This window comes from Simochromis diagramma, unplaced genomic scaffold, assembly GCF_900408965.1.
Source record: "Simochromis diagramma unplaced genomic scaffold, fSimDia1.1 OVJJ01000802.1, whole genome shotgun sequence".
In the NCBI taxonomy this organism is placed as follows: Eukaryota; Metazoa; Chordata; class Actinopteri; order Cichliformes; family Cichlidae; genus Simochromis; species Simochromis diagramma.
Window position 1 is genome coordinate 12,014,659 of NW_024387492.1, and position 14,622 is coordinate 12,029,280.

Consider the following 14,622-nt stretch of genomic DNA (forward strand, 5'->3'; position numbering starts at 1 on the left):
TTTTTTAAAAAAAAGCATGTTAGATTGTTAGTAAGTTTAATTTTGATTTTGGAGCTAATTGAGAAAATTTGTCTGTAATTAGTTGAATTAACATCCAATAAAATCCAAATAAAATTAAAGCCCAATATCTTTTTGGCTCTGTTTTTGATGCTGCTGAAGGAAATTCCTCAGGCCAATATGAACTAGTCACTAACTTGATTTGCCTTTTCTGCTGAGCAAGTCGTCTGCAGTAGTCTACAAGCCCTTAGCTCAGGGGTCCCCAATCCCAGTCCACGAGGGCCGGTGTCCCTGCAGGTTTTAGATGTGTCCTTGATCCATCACAGCTGATTTAAATGAATAAATTACCGTCTCAACATGTCTTGAAGTTCTCCAGAGGCCTGGTAATGAACTAATCATTTGATTCAGGTGTGTTGACTCAGGGTGAGATCTAAAACCTGCAGGGACACCGACCCTCGCGGACTGGGATTGGGGACCAATGCTTTAGCTGCTCTCTTTAGGGGTTGTCATACTGGATCATCTGCCTTCATCTCACCTTATCACCTCATGATAGGTATGGCACACCAACCCTGTGCATTGTCCATCCTGGTCTTTCCCAGTGAAAATCTTAATCACATCAGGTCTCACTGCCGTCTTGTAAAGCTTGTAAAACGATCTGTGTTCACTGCCTCTGCTCCTTGCAGTTTCACTGTTACACCCATCTCTCTCGCTCACACACGTATTCTGTTTCACTTATACCAACTTTCATTCCTTTTTTGTCCAGAGCATACTTCTGTACCAAGAACATAAAAAAAACATTTTAGTGTACTGGTTGAGGGTTTTGTGTGCAACAAAATAATTATGTTAGTTAAGCATGTCAATCTATATAGCTATATATGTCTATATCTCTGCAGTTCTTTAAGCCATTCTTATTTCCCAGTCTGGAACTTAGTAAAAACAAATGCGACACTCCTGTCTAAAATAAATAGTAAGTGGGACAGTTGGATGAAAACGTCTAAGTTAGTGTGTTAGATACCAGCTTAGTCATTCATTTTTTTCTCACTTTTAATATTCTATTAATTTATTTATTTTAACCCAAATCAGATCTTTAAATCTAAATGAATCCTTTAGTGAGGATTTAGTGCTCAGGGTTTTGGCTAAACAATGAAACTGAACTTAATGCTCATCACAGCAGGACAGGATGTAAACATTAATGGCATCCTTGTCAGCTGTTTGAGAACTCATGCAGGCTCATGCATGATAACGATATAAATCACAAAAATGTAACATTTTCTGTAAATTATGTTAATCTCGGGGAGCTCGTCTTGCGGGAAGTGTTTCCAGCTGCGCGTAGTGTACCTGGAGTCGAGTGTTTTAACCCATGCATGAAACTATACATTTTTAGACACAAGTTGTAACGGCCTGCCGTTTTCTTTGTGAGAATTTATTACAGGGAGTGCTGCGGGGAAAAGGCTGTTCTAACGTTTGAGTCTAAGGTTTATTTTTTTTATTTTTTTTAGCACCTGGCGGCTCTTTTTTTTTATTTCTCATCCGTAAATAAATCTGCTCTTTCACGTGATTCAGTTTATTTTGAAAAGTCTCAACAGGATCTTGAGCTTTATTGTGAAAGGTTTATGTGAAACATAAACAAGCGGACACGCGATGGTGTTACCGTAGTTGTTGCTAACCACAACGCATAAAACAGGCGCTTGTCCTCAGTAGTGTGGTTATATTAAATATAAGAGAAAGAGAGAAAGAATTAATTAATATAGCCACTACAGTGACCATCAAAAGGATGAAAAAATATTGCTGTAAACAGTTTATTTTGCGACACCACGAAACAAACGATAGTGTAAAATGAAACGATAGACGTTTTTATATTGTCATCCGATATATATCGTTATATAGAACAGCCCTAATGTATATAATGTATATAAATACACAAACCCATTGTAAAAACAGGCAAGTTTATTGCAGACAGTGAAACACAGTATCACAAGCAAAGGTTCCAACCACAGGCAAACTAAAAGTAAAGGACACCACACACTTTTGTCTGGAGACAAAAACAGAGTTTTCAGAAGCAACCCCCGACTTATTTGACTAATATTCCCATAAAAATCATCTTTACATTTTCGTTAACGTTAAAGACAACAGGGTTGGTGATTTGGTTTGCGTCGAGCTGGAAAGACAAGTCATGCTAACACACATGACCACTTTGGTCAGTTATCACAGTGATGCATGCATATTAACATATACTGTAGCCAACAGTGATCACCTTTACATGTCTGTAACTTTGGAGGATTATTAAACAGACCCTGGTCAAAATGATAATCACAAATTATTTATTTTAATTTTCTCTGGGATTTTTATGAGTGACGTTTATGAGTCAGAAGACGAGGCTGGAGAGCATTTACATAATTACACACACACAAAAAACTCAGGACATCCAGAGGGAAGCTGCTGTGAACACCCGTGCTTGCACAATAACACAATTATAAAAATGAGGGGGAGATTTGAATCATTTGCAAAATCAGTTTTTGTTTTTATTCTTAAGGAGAAATCTTTAAAACTGCAGATAAACTAAACACCACAAAATGCTCATTAATTAAACAATTAATAACTAAGTCATCTTGTTCTATGTCTCACTGAAATTTACTAGGAAAATAGAATTATTTTTGTTTCCTTATTATTATTACTATATAAGTGTGCAAAAACTGCAATACCAATAACAGTTAAAAAGGTAACACTTTAACCTCATTTAGTATTTATAAGCACTGAATCGAAATTTCATATACAGTTTATAACAAACTCTAATGAAAATATAACTTCTCGTGAGAGCAGTGACTAGAGAAAGCTGGGTTATAAACAGATAAAGAATTATTATATCATTACGGAATAAGTTATAGCTGTTGACAAGTACTCCACATCAATAATGACTTCAAAGGTCCTTAAATTTCAGAGATATTTCCATCTGCAGTAATTTATATTTACTCTGTTCTGAGACATGATGCAACACTCATTATGTCTCAGAACATAATGAGCAAACAGCATTAGAAGGAGGAACTGGAATGAATGTGGTTTGCGAAGCAGCTTGCCACATGGAGCAACTGTAGGCTGGCTAAAACATCCTAAATAGAATCTAATAGATAAATATAATCTGAGCCATTAGCTGTGGGCTAATTGATATCAGTTGATCTGTGGGGACTTTGAGGCCTGCCTGAACTAACACTATGTTCAATTTCTCTACATTATAACACCACACCACAAACCATTTATTCAATATAGTGCTTATAAATAAAATGGTGGCAGGGTTAAAGTGTTACCCAAAGTTTTGTCCATTCCCTCTTAAGCTAAAACAGTAACAAGAGCTCATATAGTATGACTTGAAAGTGCAATCGCCTGACCACTAACCCTGGAACATATAAAATAAACTGAAGGCTGAAACAAATACAGAACCACCCACTTTCATGTAGCATTGCTTCAGAGGATTTTCAGGTTCGATCGGGGGTTACTTTGTGCCATGTAATTTCTGTGCAATCGTTTAAAAGGATGGAGTCCAAATATTGTGCATTAGATTTGTTAGCTGTTTTGCAGAGTTGTTAGTTGGATCTTCATTACTTGGGAGCCAGGGGGGCAAGGAAGGGGCAGTGGGGCAGTCACTTTCGATGGTGTTCCCTTCTCCTTTCAGCGCTAAGAGGGGAAGGTGTGAGCTGATTATGAAGCTCAGATTGGATTAGAGAGGAGAAAACATAGCAGTCTTGTCTCCCATCAGTGTTGCTCCCTTTCACTTATCCATCCATCTATCCATGTAGCCACCCTTCCCCTCCCCACCCCCCTAGCAGTGACTTAGGCCCCCAGCAGCTTCTTGACAAGGTAGCCTGGCATGCTGTAGAGGAAGAGGCCCACCATGATAAGCAGCAGCAGGGCCAGCACTATCTTGATGATCAGCCACTTGTAGCGGTTGCACACCAGGTAGCGGATTGCTTTCAGCGGGCTCAGGAACCACAGGAAGGTGGTGTCTGGGCGACTGGATGGTTCAGGTGGAGTTTTTAAGAGGATGAAAATAAAGAAATGGTGAGGAAAACATGGAAGTGGAAGGAGTGTTGAGTTAAAGGAGGGTGAGAAGGGGTGAGTAATAGTGGACAATGAAAGGGAGCAAATAAAGAGGAGTAGGACAGAAAGAGAAAGCTGGCGTTAGTAAGCCATGTTGCAATAATATGCATGCTCACGGTTCACATTTCTATCAGTATTATGTTTCACAGGAGCAAAAAAACACATCACAGAATGGAAGCTTTCTATTATGCAGATTGAGTATGTTGACACATGTAAATGAGTGGATGATGATTGACCAACAGCTCAAAAGACTGACATTTCTGGCAAATGTTTGCAACAGATGCTTATTGCCCCCCACCGCTCCCCACCCTGGAAACCAGAATCCAGAAATATCCTGGATGTAGGCACTCATACAGCTTATAGTGCATTACAATTCACAGGTTTTTTTCTCATAAAATGGGATGAGATTCTTTCATATTGTAGATGGCCGATGGACTCGTTTGCCTAGATACGATGTTGAAATGCCCACAAAGTATATGCAAAAATACTTAGCACAACATTACTAAAAAATATAGGAACTCTTTTTATATTTTTTTGCTTGTAAGCAAACAACTACGGTTTAATATGCTTAAACACAGGTTTTATTAATATAATCATTGATATAATTTTCAGGTTTCGGGGTTTTGTCTTTTTTTTCCCTGTGTTTGGTATTTCCCTGTTTTTGTCCGTTTTATTTTGATACTCTTGATACTTTTGAAACTCTGTCATTTCTTGTGACTTTCATTTAATTTTGCTGCCTATGTCTTGTTTGAACTTCTTTCAGCTGTGATTTGTTACCCCTGATGTTTCAACTTCTCTTGATTACCTTATGTGTGTATATATAGCTCCATGTCTCCCTATGTCCTTTGTCTGTTTCTCATCATAGTGTAATCCTTGCATTTGTTGATGTTTCTTTGTAGTTTTGCCTCATGGGCTTTGCATTCTTGGAGCCACTATTCAACTACCATTAAAAGTTTTGACTTCATTTTGTCATTTTTGGATTAAAAAAATATATATATATACATTTTAACCCTCACATCTTTAGAATTATGTAATTTTTAATTTGTCTATACTTTTCCCTTCTCTACCAATCATCCCACTTGATAAGAACATGGATATTTCAACCACCTTGTTCACCTTAAGTCAAAGCATCCCTACATGTGTGCATACTAAACAGTTGGTCACAATATGGGTGGTAACAAGATTTATAATGACGCTTGGTGGCAAATGACACTGACTTGCACACAGGGCTAAGACAAGATACAATAAAGGACACAGACGACTAGTCTACTTCTAAGACAACAGAGAAGACTAAGAAACTGAGCTTGGCTGGAAAAAAAGGAGAGGAGCTAAAGTTAAGAGAGAAGAATCCAGGACGCAAAAGGGGCAAAAAGAGAAGCAGACTAAGTGAAGAGGGGGCGGAGGCTACCAGCGCATCAGGCCCCCAGCATCTTCTTGACCAGGTAACCAGGGATTGAGTAGAGGAAGAGGCCCAGCATGAGCAGCAGCAGAATCAGCCCCAAGACCTTGAGGATCAGCCAGCGGTAGTTGTGCCAGATGAAGTAACGAATGGACTTCAGAGGGGTCAGAAACCACATAAGACTGGTGTCCGGGCGACTTTGCGGGAGAAGGAAGAGAAAGAGGGAGGGAAGGAATGCAGTTGAGGCAAATAAGGGGGAGGGTGGGGGGAGGGTAAGGAGAAGAATAACACGCACATGAAAGGGGAGGGATGAGGGGAAAGACAGGGAGACAGTTGAAGAGATGATAGGAGGAGTAACGAGTGTGTAACAGTGGCCTTTTGACAGTGCAGAAAGCAATGCTAGAGCCTAACTGGAAAATGTTTTACATCTTTAAAAAAAATATAGAATTTTAAGTGGCAGCACCTTATGATGTTTTAGAAACACTGCTTTTTGCACTGATAGAATGATTTTCCTAAAGACAAAGTTAAACACTTGCTCATGTCTGTCTTTTTCTGTTCCAGACAAGCGTTCAAATTTTTTAACTCTGAAACCAGTGTGTGTGTGTGTGTGTGTTTGCAAAACACAAGTTCTTGTATATTTTTTTTTAAACATAACCCGTTAATATCTTACTTTGGTTTTTCCAGTGGATCTGGCTCATTTCGTCCCAGTCCTACAGGGCTTTTCTCTGCTTCCTCTGCTGTCACTAGGTGAAGCTCAGCTTCAACTTTCCCCTGTAATGACATTGAAAACAGAACTCAAAATAAAGAAGTCCTACCACATACAAAATGCTGACTATAAAATATCTGTTTTTGGGTAAAGAGGATATTCATGTAGTATAAGAATTTAAATGAAAAAACATTTTCTTTTCCTCTACTTTTTCAATCTGAAGGATTTTTAGAAGATATCATATATTGTGAACACAGGTGGATTAATGCACACACACACACACACACACACGCACACACACACACACACACACACACACACACACACACACACACACACACACACACACACAATTCTCTTCAGAAGAAAGGTTTGCTTTGAACTAAACTCTCAATTTTATGTATGTTCACTTATCCCCCCCTTATACCGCTAATTCTACACCAAGCTTTACTACCTTGAAAATGTCTTTCTAAGTATTATAAGTATTATCATAAGAATCATAATAAACCAGTCATGATTTTGCTCATTTTCACTCTTGACTGTCTTACCGTGAGCTCCATTTCATCATTCTCATTACGGGCTACGAATGGCCACCATCCTTTAACCCTCTTTTGTTTAAAGATCGAAATGGTTGGCAGATCCTGCTCATTTCGAATCATGTCAAGAGTGCACTGCTTGGCTGTCTTTGCGCCCCGAGGAAAACGGTTTAGGTCCAGCTCGATTGCACCTGGGAATGGTGAAAGCAAAATAAGTCAATTTGGAATAGCCAGTACTCTTTTTTTATACACTGAGGATGTTAAGAAAAGGATGACTTAGCTGAAAACAAACAGCTACAAAGAAAGTCATCCATAAAATGCATTTATATCAAACTAACTGCTCCTTTGTTCCTCCTGTGCCTGCATGAGTTCTCTCTGGGTACCCTGGCTTTCTCTCCAAGTCCAGAGACATGCATGTTAGGTTCATTGGTGATTTTAAATTAACCGTAGGTGTCAGTGTGAGTGTGGACAGTTCTTTCTCTCTCTCTCTCTGTATTGGGCCTGTGATGGATTGTTGACCTGTCCTCCTCCTCTTGCCCTCTGACAACTGGGATAGGCTCTCCAAGACACTGAACTGGATAAGCAGCTAAGAGTATGGCTGGCTGAAACTACAGCAGAACTACATGAGCATTTGTGAGATTGTAGTTACTGTCAGTGCTCCTTCTATTAGAAGTCTATTAGACGTAATTTAGTAAGGCACCCTGACCCTGATAAAAGCAAATGCCTACCTGTAGTCTATCTGTACAAACATTTGTTATTCTAAAGAGCTCAGTGACTGCAAGTGTGGTACTAGACTGGCATAACAACAGTGCAACAAGTCAGTTTGTGAAATTTCTTCCCTCCTGGATGTTCCACAGGCAACTGTAAGTGGTATTATTGCAAATTGGCAGCGGAGAGCTGAAGCACATAAAAGTTGCCAATGCTCTGCTGGCTCAAAGGCTACAGAGCTCCAAACCTCATCTGGCATTAACATTAGCACAAAAACTGTGTGCCACGAGCTTCATGCCATGGGTATCCTTGACTGAGTAGCTCCTGTAAGTTAAATGTGTAAGTGGCCCAGTACTTTTGTCCCTGTAGTCCATGTCAGATGAAAGGATTGCAAAAAAAAAATTATTTCGTCCTCACCCAGGAAATCATCAGCAGAGAAGTGGTCTGCATCCCAGACCTGCAGCGTGAGACGAGGAGGGATTTTGTATTCGGTCTCATCCCAGGAAAACATGGACTCCTTCTTAGAGATGACAATCTTCTCTTCAGCCATGAGATAATCAAAAGGGAAGACGAAGCGCCAGTTAAAGTTCCCCTCACCGGTCAGTGAGTGATAGTGCACATCTGTGTCCTGTTTGTCCTCTTGCTGCCCTTTCAGCCATCTATGTAAATGGTCATAAGGGTGAGAGTTAGTCTGATCTCCAGGATCATGGTTTGGTGTCATAAGTAGATGTTTTTGGATTTGTCAGCCATGCACTTCTAAAGTCCAACATGTACAAATTTACGTGATGTCAATTTAGTGATTTAAACAAGAGCAAAGGGCCTGTTAAATGTATTATTTAGCTAACAAGAGAGATGATGCTAGAAGGTCAGAATCAATGCACATAATGCGGCTCCCCAAAAGCAAATCAGCTTCATACATGTGATAACTTTAAAATCATTATTGAGTAATCCATAAAAATCTGATTTGATGCTGGAGTTTCGCACTATTTAGAAAGCCATGCATCCATAAAACTTGCAGATTTATGAAATCTCCATGTTTTATGGACACAGAAAACTTGCAGATTTATGAAAAAAGCTTCATATTTAAAACTGCAAATTGCAAATGGAGGACTGATGCCTGGCATTGATGGTCAGCTGCAGCTGTTTCATTAACAGTTAAGTGAGGTTGACTTTAAGTCAGAAGGAGCAAGAGGGAAGGTGCACTCTCAGTTCTCAAAATACACCCCTCGAAAAAAGAAAAAGAAAATTCTAAAAGAAATAAAAAGGAAATAATAAATAAAAAAAGATCTGACAAAAGGTATTTGTCAGTTTAAAACAGGTAAATAATGAATATCACAAAGTGCTGATATGGTAATCGAGATGCATAAATTAGACTGAGATAAAGGCTCCAGGGAGAGGGCGCTGGCAAATTTTAAAGTGGTTACAAAGGGAAGAAAACATGCCAAATTCACGTGACCCAAAAAGTGATTCATTAATGCTGTATCACAACACTGGATCCATCTGAAACAACCACAGTTCTCCAGTCTGTCCTGAAACGTTTGCTACTGAAATCTAGAGTGCAAACTGAAGGTTAACCTAATCTTTTACTGTAAGGGTTGTTTAAGAATGGCACCCTGTTTGCTACAGTCCTGAGGGGACACATCCACAGGTGACACCACATCACCTTGGGTAAAGAAAGAGGAGTCACTAAAACATAATAACATAAATGAAATGAGAAAAAAAAATCTAGTCTAGGCTGCAAAAGACAATGTCACTTTTAAAGACAAGAGTTCGATCGTACAAGCATGCAGACAATCACCAAGCAGTTTATCAGGAACACCTGTATACTTGTGTCTGTGCAGTACACTTCCATGCTGGAGTTTTTTTCCTGACTGTAAATTATCTTATAAATTAATATTTGTAATTTACTGCAGGACCAAACCACACAGAGAAAACCTCAAATGCCTCGTTGTAAAAAACAAAAGCAAAAAGACAACAACAGCAAAAAAAAAAAGGCCCGTCTTATTTGCCATATGCATTGGTTGCATTAAATAAAAAAATTGAACAAAACTATACTGTTATTATTATTATTATTATTTTTACCTGGAAACTAATATCAATTCTTTAGCATTTTGAAAAAAAGTTATTTCACCAGAGACCAATAACTGTACGTAGGGCAAAACAACTTTATTAGCAAGCCTTGACTTGTCAATAGGATGTGAGTCTTGTGAGTTGGCATTATAGGAATTGTTGCTCAGTGTTACCTTAACTGAAGGTTCATGAACAACATAAGTTAGTCTTAGTTATTCATGATTAAAGCATTTTGAATTTTGTACCACAGTTTTTTATGTCAACACATGACATATCTTTGCAGTCGGTCGAAATTGTCTAAAAGTAGTGGTTATACTGGTTCAGTTCAATTCAATTTTATCTTCTTTATATAGCACCAAATCACAACAACATTTGCCTCAATGTGCCTTTGTAAGGTAAAGATCCTACAATAATACAGAAAAAACAGAGAAAACCCCAACAATCACATGACCCCCCCATTAGGAAGTGCTTTGGTGACAGTGGAGAGGAAAACCCCCTTTCAACAGTAAGAAACATCTGATTGAAGCAAGCTCAGGGAGGGGTCTGTTAGGATTGGCTGGGGGTGAGTGCATTGGCACATTAATTTGTTTGTATTATATGCTGTTACGTGTTGTTCATGTGGTTTGGTCCTTTCTGTGCAAGTTTTTCCATATGCATTTATTTTCGTGCTGACAGGGGTGTTTGAGACAAGCGAGGTTGCGTGCTATGCAGAGTTAGAGAAACGAGAGGGTCATAAAAAAAAGGATTCAAGGGCTTCAGAAGGAGTAAATCAGGGTATTTTGTTGTTACGAGCCATGCAATGGATTCGTGTGTTTACCCCCTGACATAGATGTCAGACATCTTCTCTCCTGTCATGAATGCATCGTCCTCTAGAATTACGTCATCAGTGTTCCAAATTATAACACGAAGCTCAAAGCTAGACATCAGCAGAGTATTGACCAGAGAAAGAGAGAGAGGACGACAGACAGGAGACACGCCACGAACACAGAGACGCAACACACGACACAAACACGCACACAGAAAAATGGAAACAAAACAAAACAAAAAAAAGGTAATGGTTAACTGCAAAACAAATCACACACAGCTCACACCCACGGGATGAGGGTTGGCTGCCCCATCCCGCTGTACCTACCCCCTGACAAATATGTCACTGGACTTTTCCCCAGTGAAGTAATCATCGTCCTCCAGTATTACTTCGTCTGTATTCCAAATAATCACCCTGAGCTCATATCTGGTAAGCGAGGGGGAGGAAGGAACACACATAGTTGGACTTATATTTGACATTTTTAGAGCTAACTAGTCAAACAGACTCACCATAATTTAACCAGGGGATAAAACTACATTTTGTTCTTGAAAAAAAAAAAGCTTTCTGTTGAGAAGAGCAATGAATAAATATTTATATTCAGTTCATAGCTTTGTATTAACATAGAATATTTTCAAAGTGACAGTCATCTTATTGCTCCAGTCAGGATGTACCTCTTTGGTTTTCTTGGAGAAATGTCAATTGCAGGTCCAGGAGCAGGCATATCCATAGGGAACATGTCCACCCACATCTCAATGCGGCCCTTTGAGAAAAAAAAAAAGAATCTGCTCTAATTTCCAATGAGATACATTTTGGGTGTCTTAGCAACGCAGTCCTTTCCTACCTGTTCAATACCGGGTTTGTCTGGGTTCAGCAAGGGTCGGGTCTCCACATGCTCAGGGACGAGCTTGCAGCCAACTCTTGGGATCTCCTCCCAGTGATTCAGCACCGTGAGGGCCAAATGCTCCTCAGTCTGCTTCTTTAGACCTAATAGAATAATAGTAAGCAACGAGGAAAGCAAGAAAAGCTTAAGTCGGAATAAATCGTATTTCACCTCACCTTAATCTTAATGTAAACAAATCTGAAAATGTGAAAATCTCTGTAAAACCAACTTAGTGTAAATGGATATGTAAGGAATATAAATGAGATATAGAAAAATGACAAAAGAAGATTAATCAGGATCACGAGGAAAAATATAACAATACCGTTTTCATCCTCAATCTCTGTCGGTGCTGTAAAGATTCGATTAGCCACCTTGACTTTGCCTCCTGGCCCATAATGAGGTCCATCGATCTTGCCATCCTTACAGAGTTTAGCCAGGATCTGGCTGGGCTTCATAGGGTCCCGCCAAGAATTATATCCATGGCTAACACCAAGAAATACCACAGAGAGAGCATGTAAGTCATTGAAAGGTTTTGCATATGTATTTTCCTGGTCCTTGGTTTTTGTAGGAAATATTATTGGCTGCAATATAGAGAAATCGCTTAGAAAAGATGGCTGATGCATGGTTATTACACAGAAACTTTTTTTTCCCAGATAATTATTATACCTCTGGGCATTTTGGTTGACTTTATTCTTACTATGAAATTACATAGAAACAGGTAGTATTATATTTTGGAGACCAGATTCATGGTTATTACACAGAAACTACAGCAAAGGTTTTCCAGGTAACAAGCGACAGCATCAAATTTTATAATTATGTTACCTTGGAGAATTTTAGGACATACAACAGAACTAATTTCACCATTATAATTTTGAAATGGTGTCCTAATATATGAAAACATCAACCTATATTACTTTACAAGGTTATCCTATTTTTTTCACCATAATATTATATTATATAACTGAATTTTTTCATTTGTTTCAACATTATTACCCCATAATTTTATTTACAGTCTAATATTACCCAGTTAAAAATATCAAGCAATAGCTCGATATTAACCATTAACCAACAAAGAGGCAGTGACTGTTGTTACCCCACTATAATCATGTTCTTACTGAGCCATATTATAAGTGCTACTTAACTGCAAACCAAATGCAGTCAAACCAAGGAAACTTTTAATAATTCAGTTGTTTGTTTATACTATTATTAAGCTAAGAATTCTACATTTCAAAAAAGTACTTAAAACAAATGTTAAGTTTCATATTGTGGCATTACAACTTAAACAACAACTCAAGCAGGATAAAATAGATTTACACTCACACAGAGTAGCTGGAGGAAATGCCACAGGTGACTCTGAATTTACTGTAGAAACGGTTCTCCAAGTCAATCTTTGTCTCACCAATCAGGTCATCTGTGCCGACCAGATCCCAGTCATACACAGACACCGTCAGCATAGACTCCATGGGAAAGGTGGCCTCGATGTCAAATGATCTGAGGACAGGAAGTGGAGGGTAATGTGAATAGTTCAAAAGGTGCAATAGATCCTGACACATAAAGTTGGGTCACTGTGTAAACAATGGAATGGAAATAAATGCACAATACAAGGACATGAAAATAATTTACAGCCATTGTTTAGTTAAAAAAGTAAAAGTAAAACTTTTTGAAAAATATATGCTCATCAAGAATTTGATGAGCAGCAACAACTTTTTCTTGTTTTGTTATTACACCTCCATCATTCAACGACAAAGTGATTCAAAATTTCTCTCGACTTACTTTCCAAATACTGGATTGAGCTGTTTGGAGATATAGTTCTCTTTGTCCTTGACCTCTGATTTGCCCAGCTTAATGACAACGTATGGGTCAGCTTTCCCATTTATATCAGCAGGATGGAGGTCTGTAGCCTGGAAAACAAAGAGAAGAGAGAAAAAATATTCATTTTATTTTCATACACTTAGTTTTTATGACTGTGGCACAGATTTAGACACAAAGAAGGCCACCTACCCTGACCACATAGACACGAACGAGGACGTTGACAGGATCGTTGTGCGGGATGCTCTGGAACATCCCCATGTTAGGATCAAATCCTGCTTCTCTTGTGATCTCTTCAGATACAGGTAACTTATATATACACAAGGATCCCTGATTGATGAAAAAAAATTTATATTTATATATTGTATTTTCTGTTAGTGTAGTCTGACAAGTAACAGTTCTTAGACAGTGTTTTCCCACCTTGAATCTACCAACAATCCTGTCATCATCCAGAGTGTGTTCGTCGTCATCCCCAGCCTTTCCTCTGTACAGGTTGAACGTGTGAAGCCAGTCTTCAAAGTTGCCATATTCACTCTCAAGCTCCTTGTTGTACACCTGAAATAAACCGGCAAACAGAAAAACTTTAAGTGTGCAGGGACATTAACGTGTGCTGGCTAGCTTTTGTATGACTGTTAATGGCATATTCACCACTAGCTCATCCACTTTTGCTTTCACTGGTCGCCTCTCGGAGCCATCTGCAGCCTGACCCTTCCTCTTGTCCTTAGAGTTCTTCTTCTCTTTGCCCCTTTCCTTCGTCTTGGAGCCTTTCAGAAGAAGTTCATCGAGTTTGACATCTGATTGAAACCATGAATGGAGGTGAAGACAGACATACGGGATGAAGACATGAAGACATAGGTGGCAGGGTTGCATGCACCACTACACATTATATAACATGAAAGCTGACAGGTCTTTATCAGGGGACTAAATTTCCCAGTTTGCGGAGATTTTATTTATTATCTTTTGACATTCTCTGAAAAAAGAATGGTGATCGAGAAGAGTGACAGTCACATATTGAGAAACTTTATTTTGAGAACAGATTACAACAAGAACTGCATTTTGCTTGTACAAAGAATAGTAAAATTTTAACTGTGAACTTAAAAATGATCTTTCTTCATACGACTCGCCTAGCACCTGATTTTTATTGCAGTTTCAGTGAATCATTTTATGCAATAAAAAGTATTTAATAATTTTATTTCTGATGATTAATAAAGCAGACCTTTCTCCTCCAGCTTTCATCTGTACTGCATAGCTGGGAGGTCATGCTAATGTGAAAAATGATTATGATGTTCAGCTCTGCACAAATGAATGATGGATTCATGGGACGAAAGAGAGGAAGAGCAACAAACACATATGATGCCTCTCATGCTACTACATGATAGTTCAAGGAACCGAAAACAGTCAGGGATATAGTAGGTCCATGTTTGCAAAACCACAGCCTAACATTCAATATTAGCGACATTGTGGTCACGTAAATGTTGACAACCGTGTGAAAATTAACACTTCATTACCAAAAGTGTAAATGAAATTAAAAAAAGATAAAGTGAGGCTACCAGTCACAAAAGTGGACTGAAATTTGAATTCTGTGAGATAAACTACATGACGACATCTTCTTCTGTTTCA

The 14,622-nt window shown here is 38.6% G+C and overlaps 1 protein-coding gene across 1 annotated transcript in view; it reads right to left on the reverse strand.

The window, feature by feature from the left end:
• Window positions 1–1,882: 1,882 nt before the first annotated feature.
• otofa (otoferlin a) overlaps window positions 1,883–14,622 on the reverse strand; it is an 80,666-nt gene continuing 67,926 nt past the window's right edge. The window contains 13 exon segments of the mRNA XM_040017668.1: window positions 1,883–4,003; window positions 6,159–6,259; window positions 6,743–6,921; window positions 7,856–8,097; window positions 10,641–10,739; window positions 10,985–11,073; window positions 11,155–11,297; window positions 11,516–11,676; window positions 12,514–12,684; window positions 12,967–13,094; window positions 13,195–13,332; window positions 13,423–13,557; window positions 13,651–13,796. Coding sequence (XP_039873602.1) covers window positions 3,823–4,003; window positions 6,159–6,259; window positions 6,743–6,921; window positions 7,856–8,097; window positions 10,641–10,739; window positions 10,985–11,073; window positions 11,155–11,297; window positions 11,516–11,676; window positions 12,514–12,684; window positions 12,967–13,094; window positions 13,195–13,332; window positions 13,423–13,557; window positions 13,651–13,796 — 1,913 coding nt within the window. The 3' untranslated portion in view covers window positions 1,883–3,822.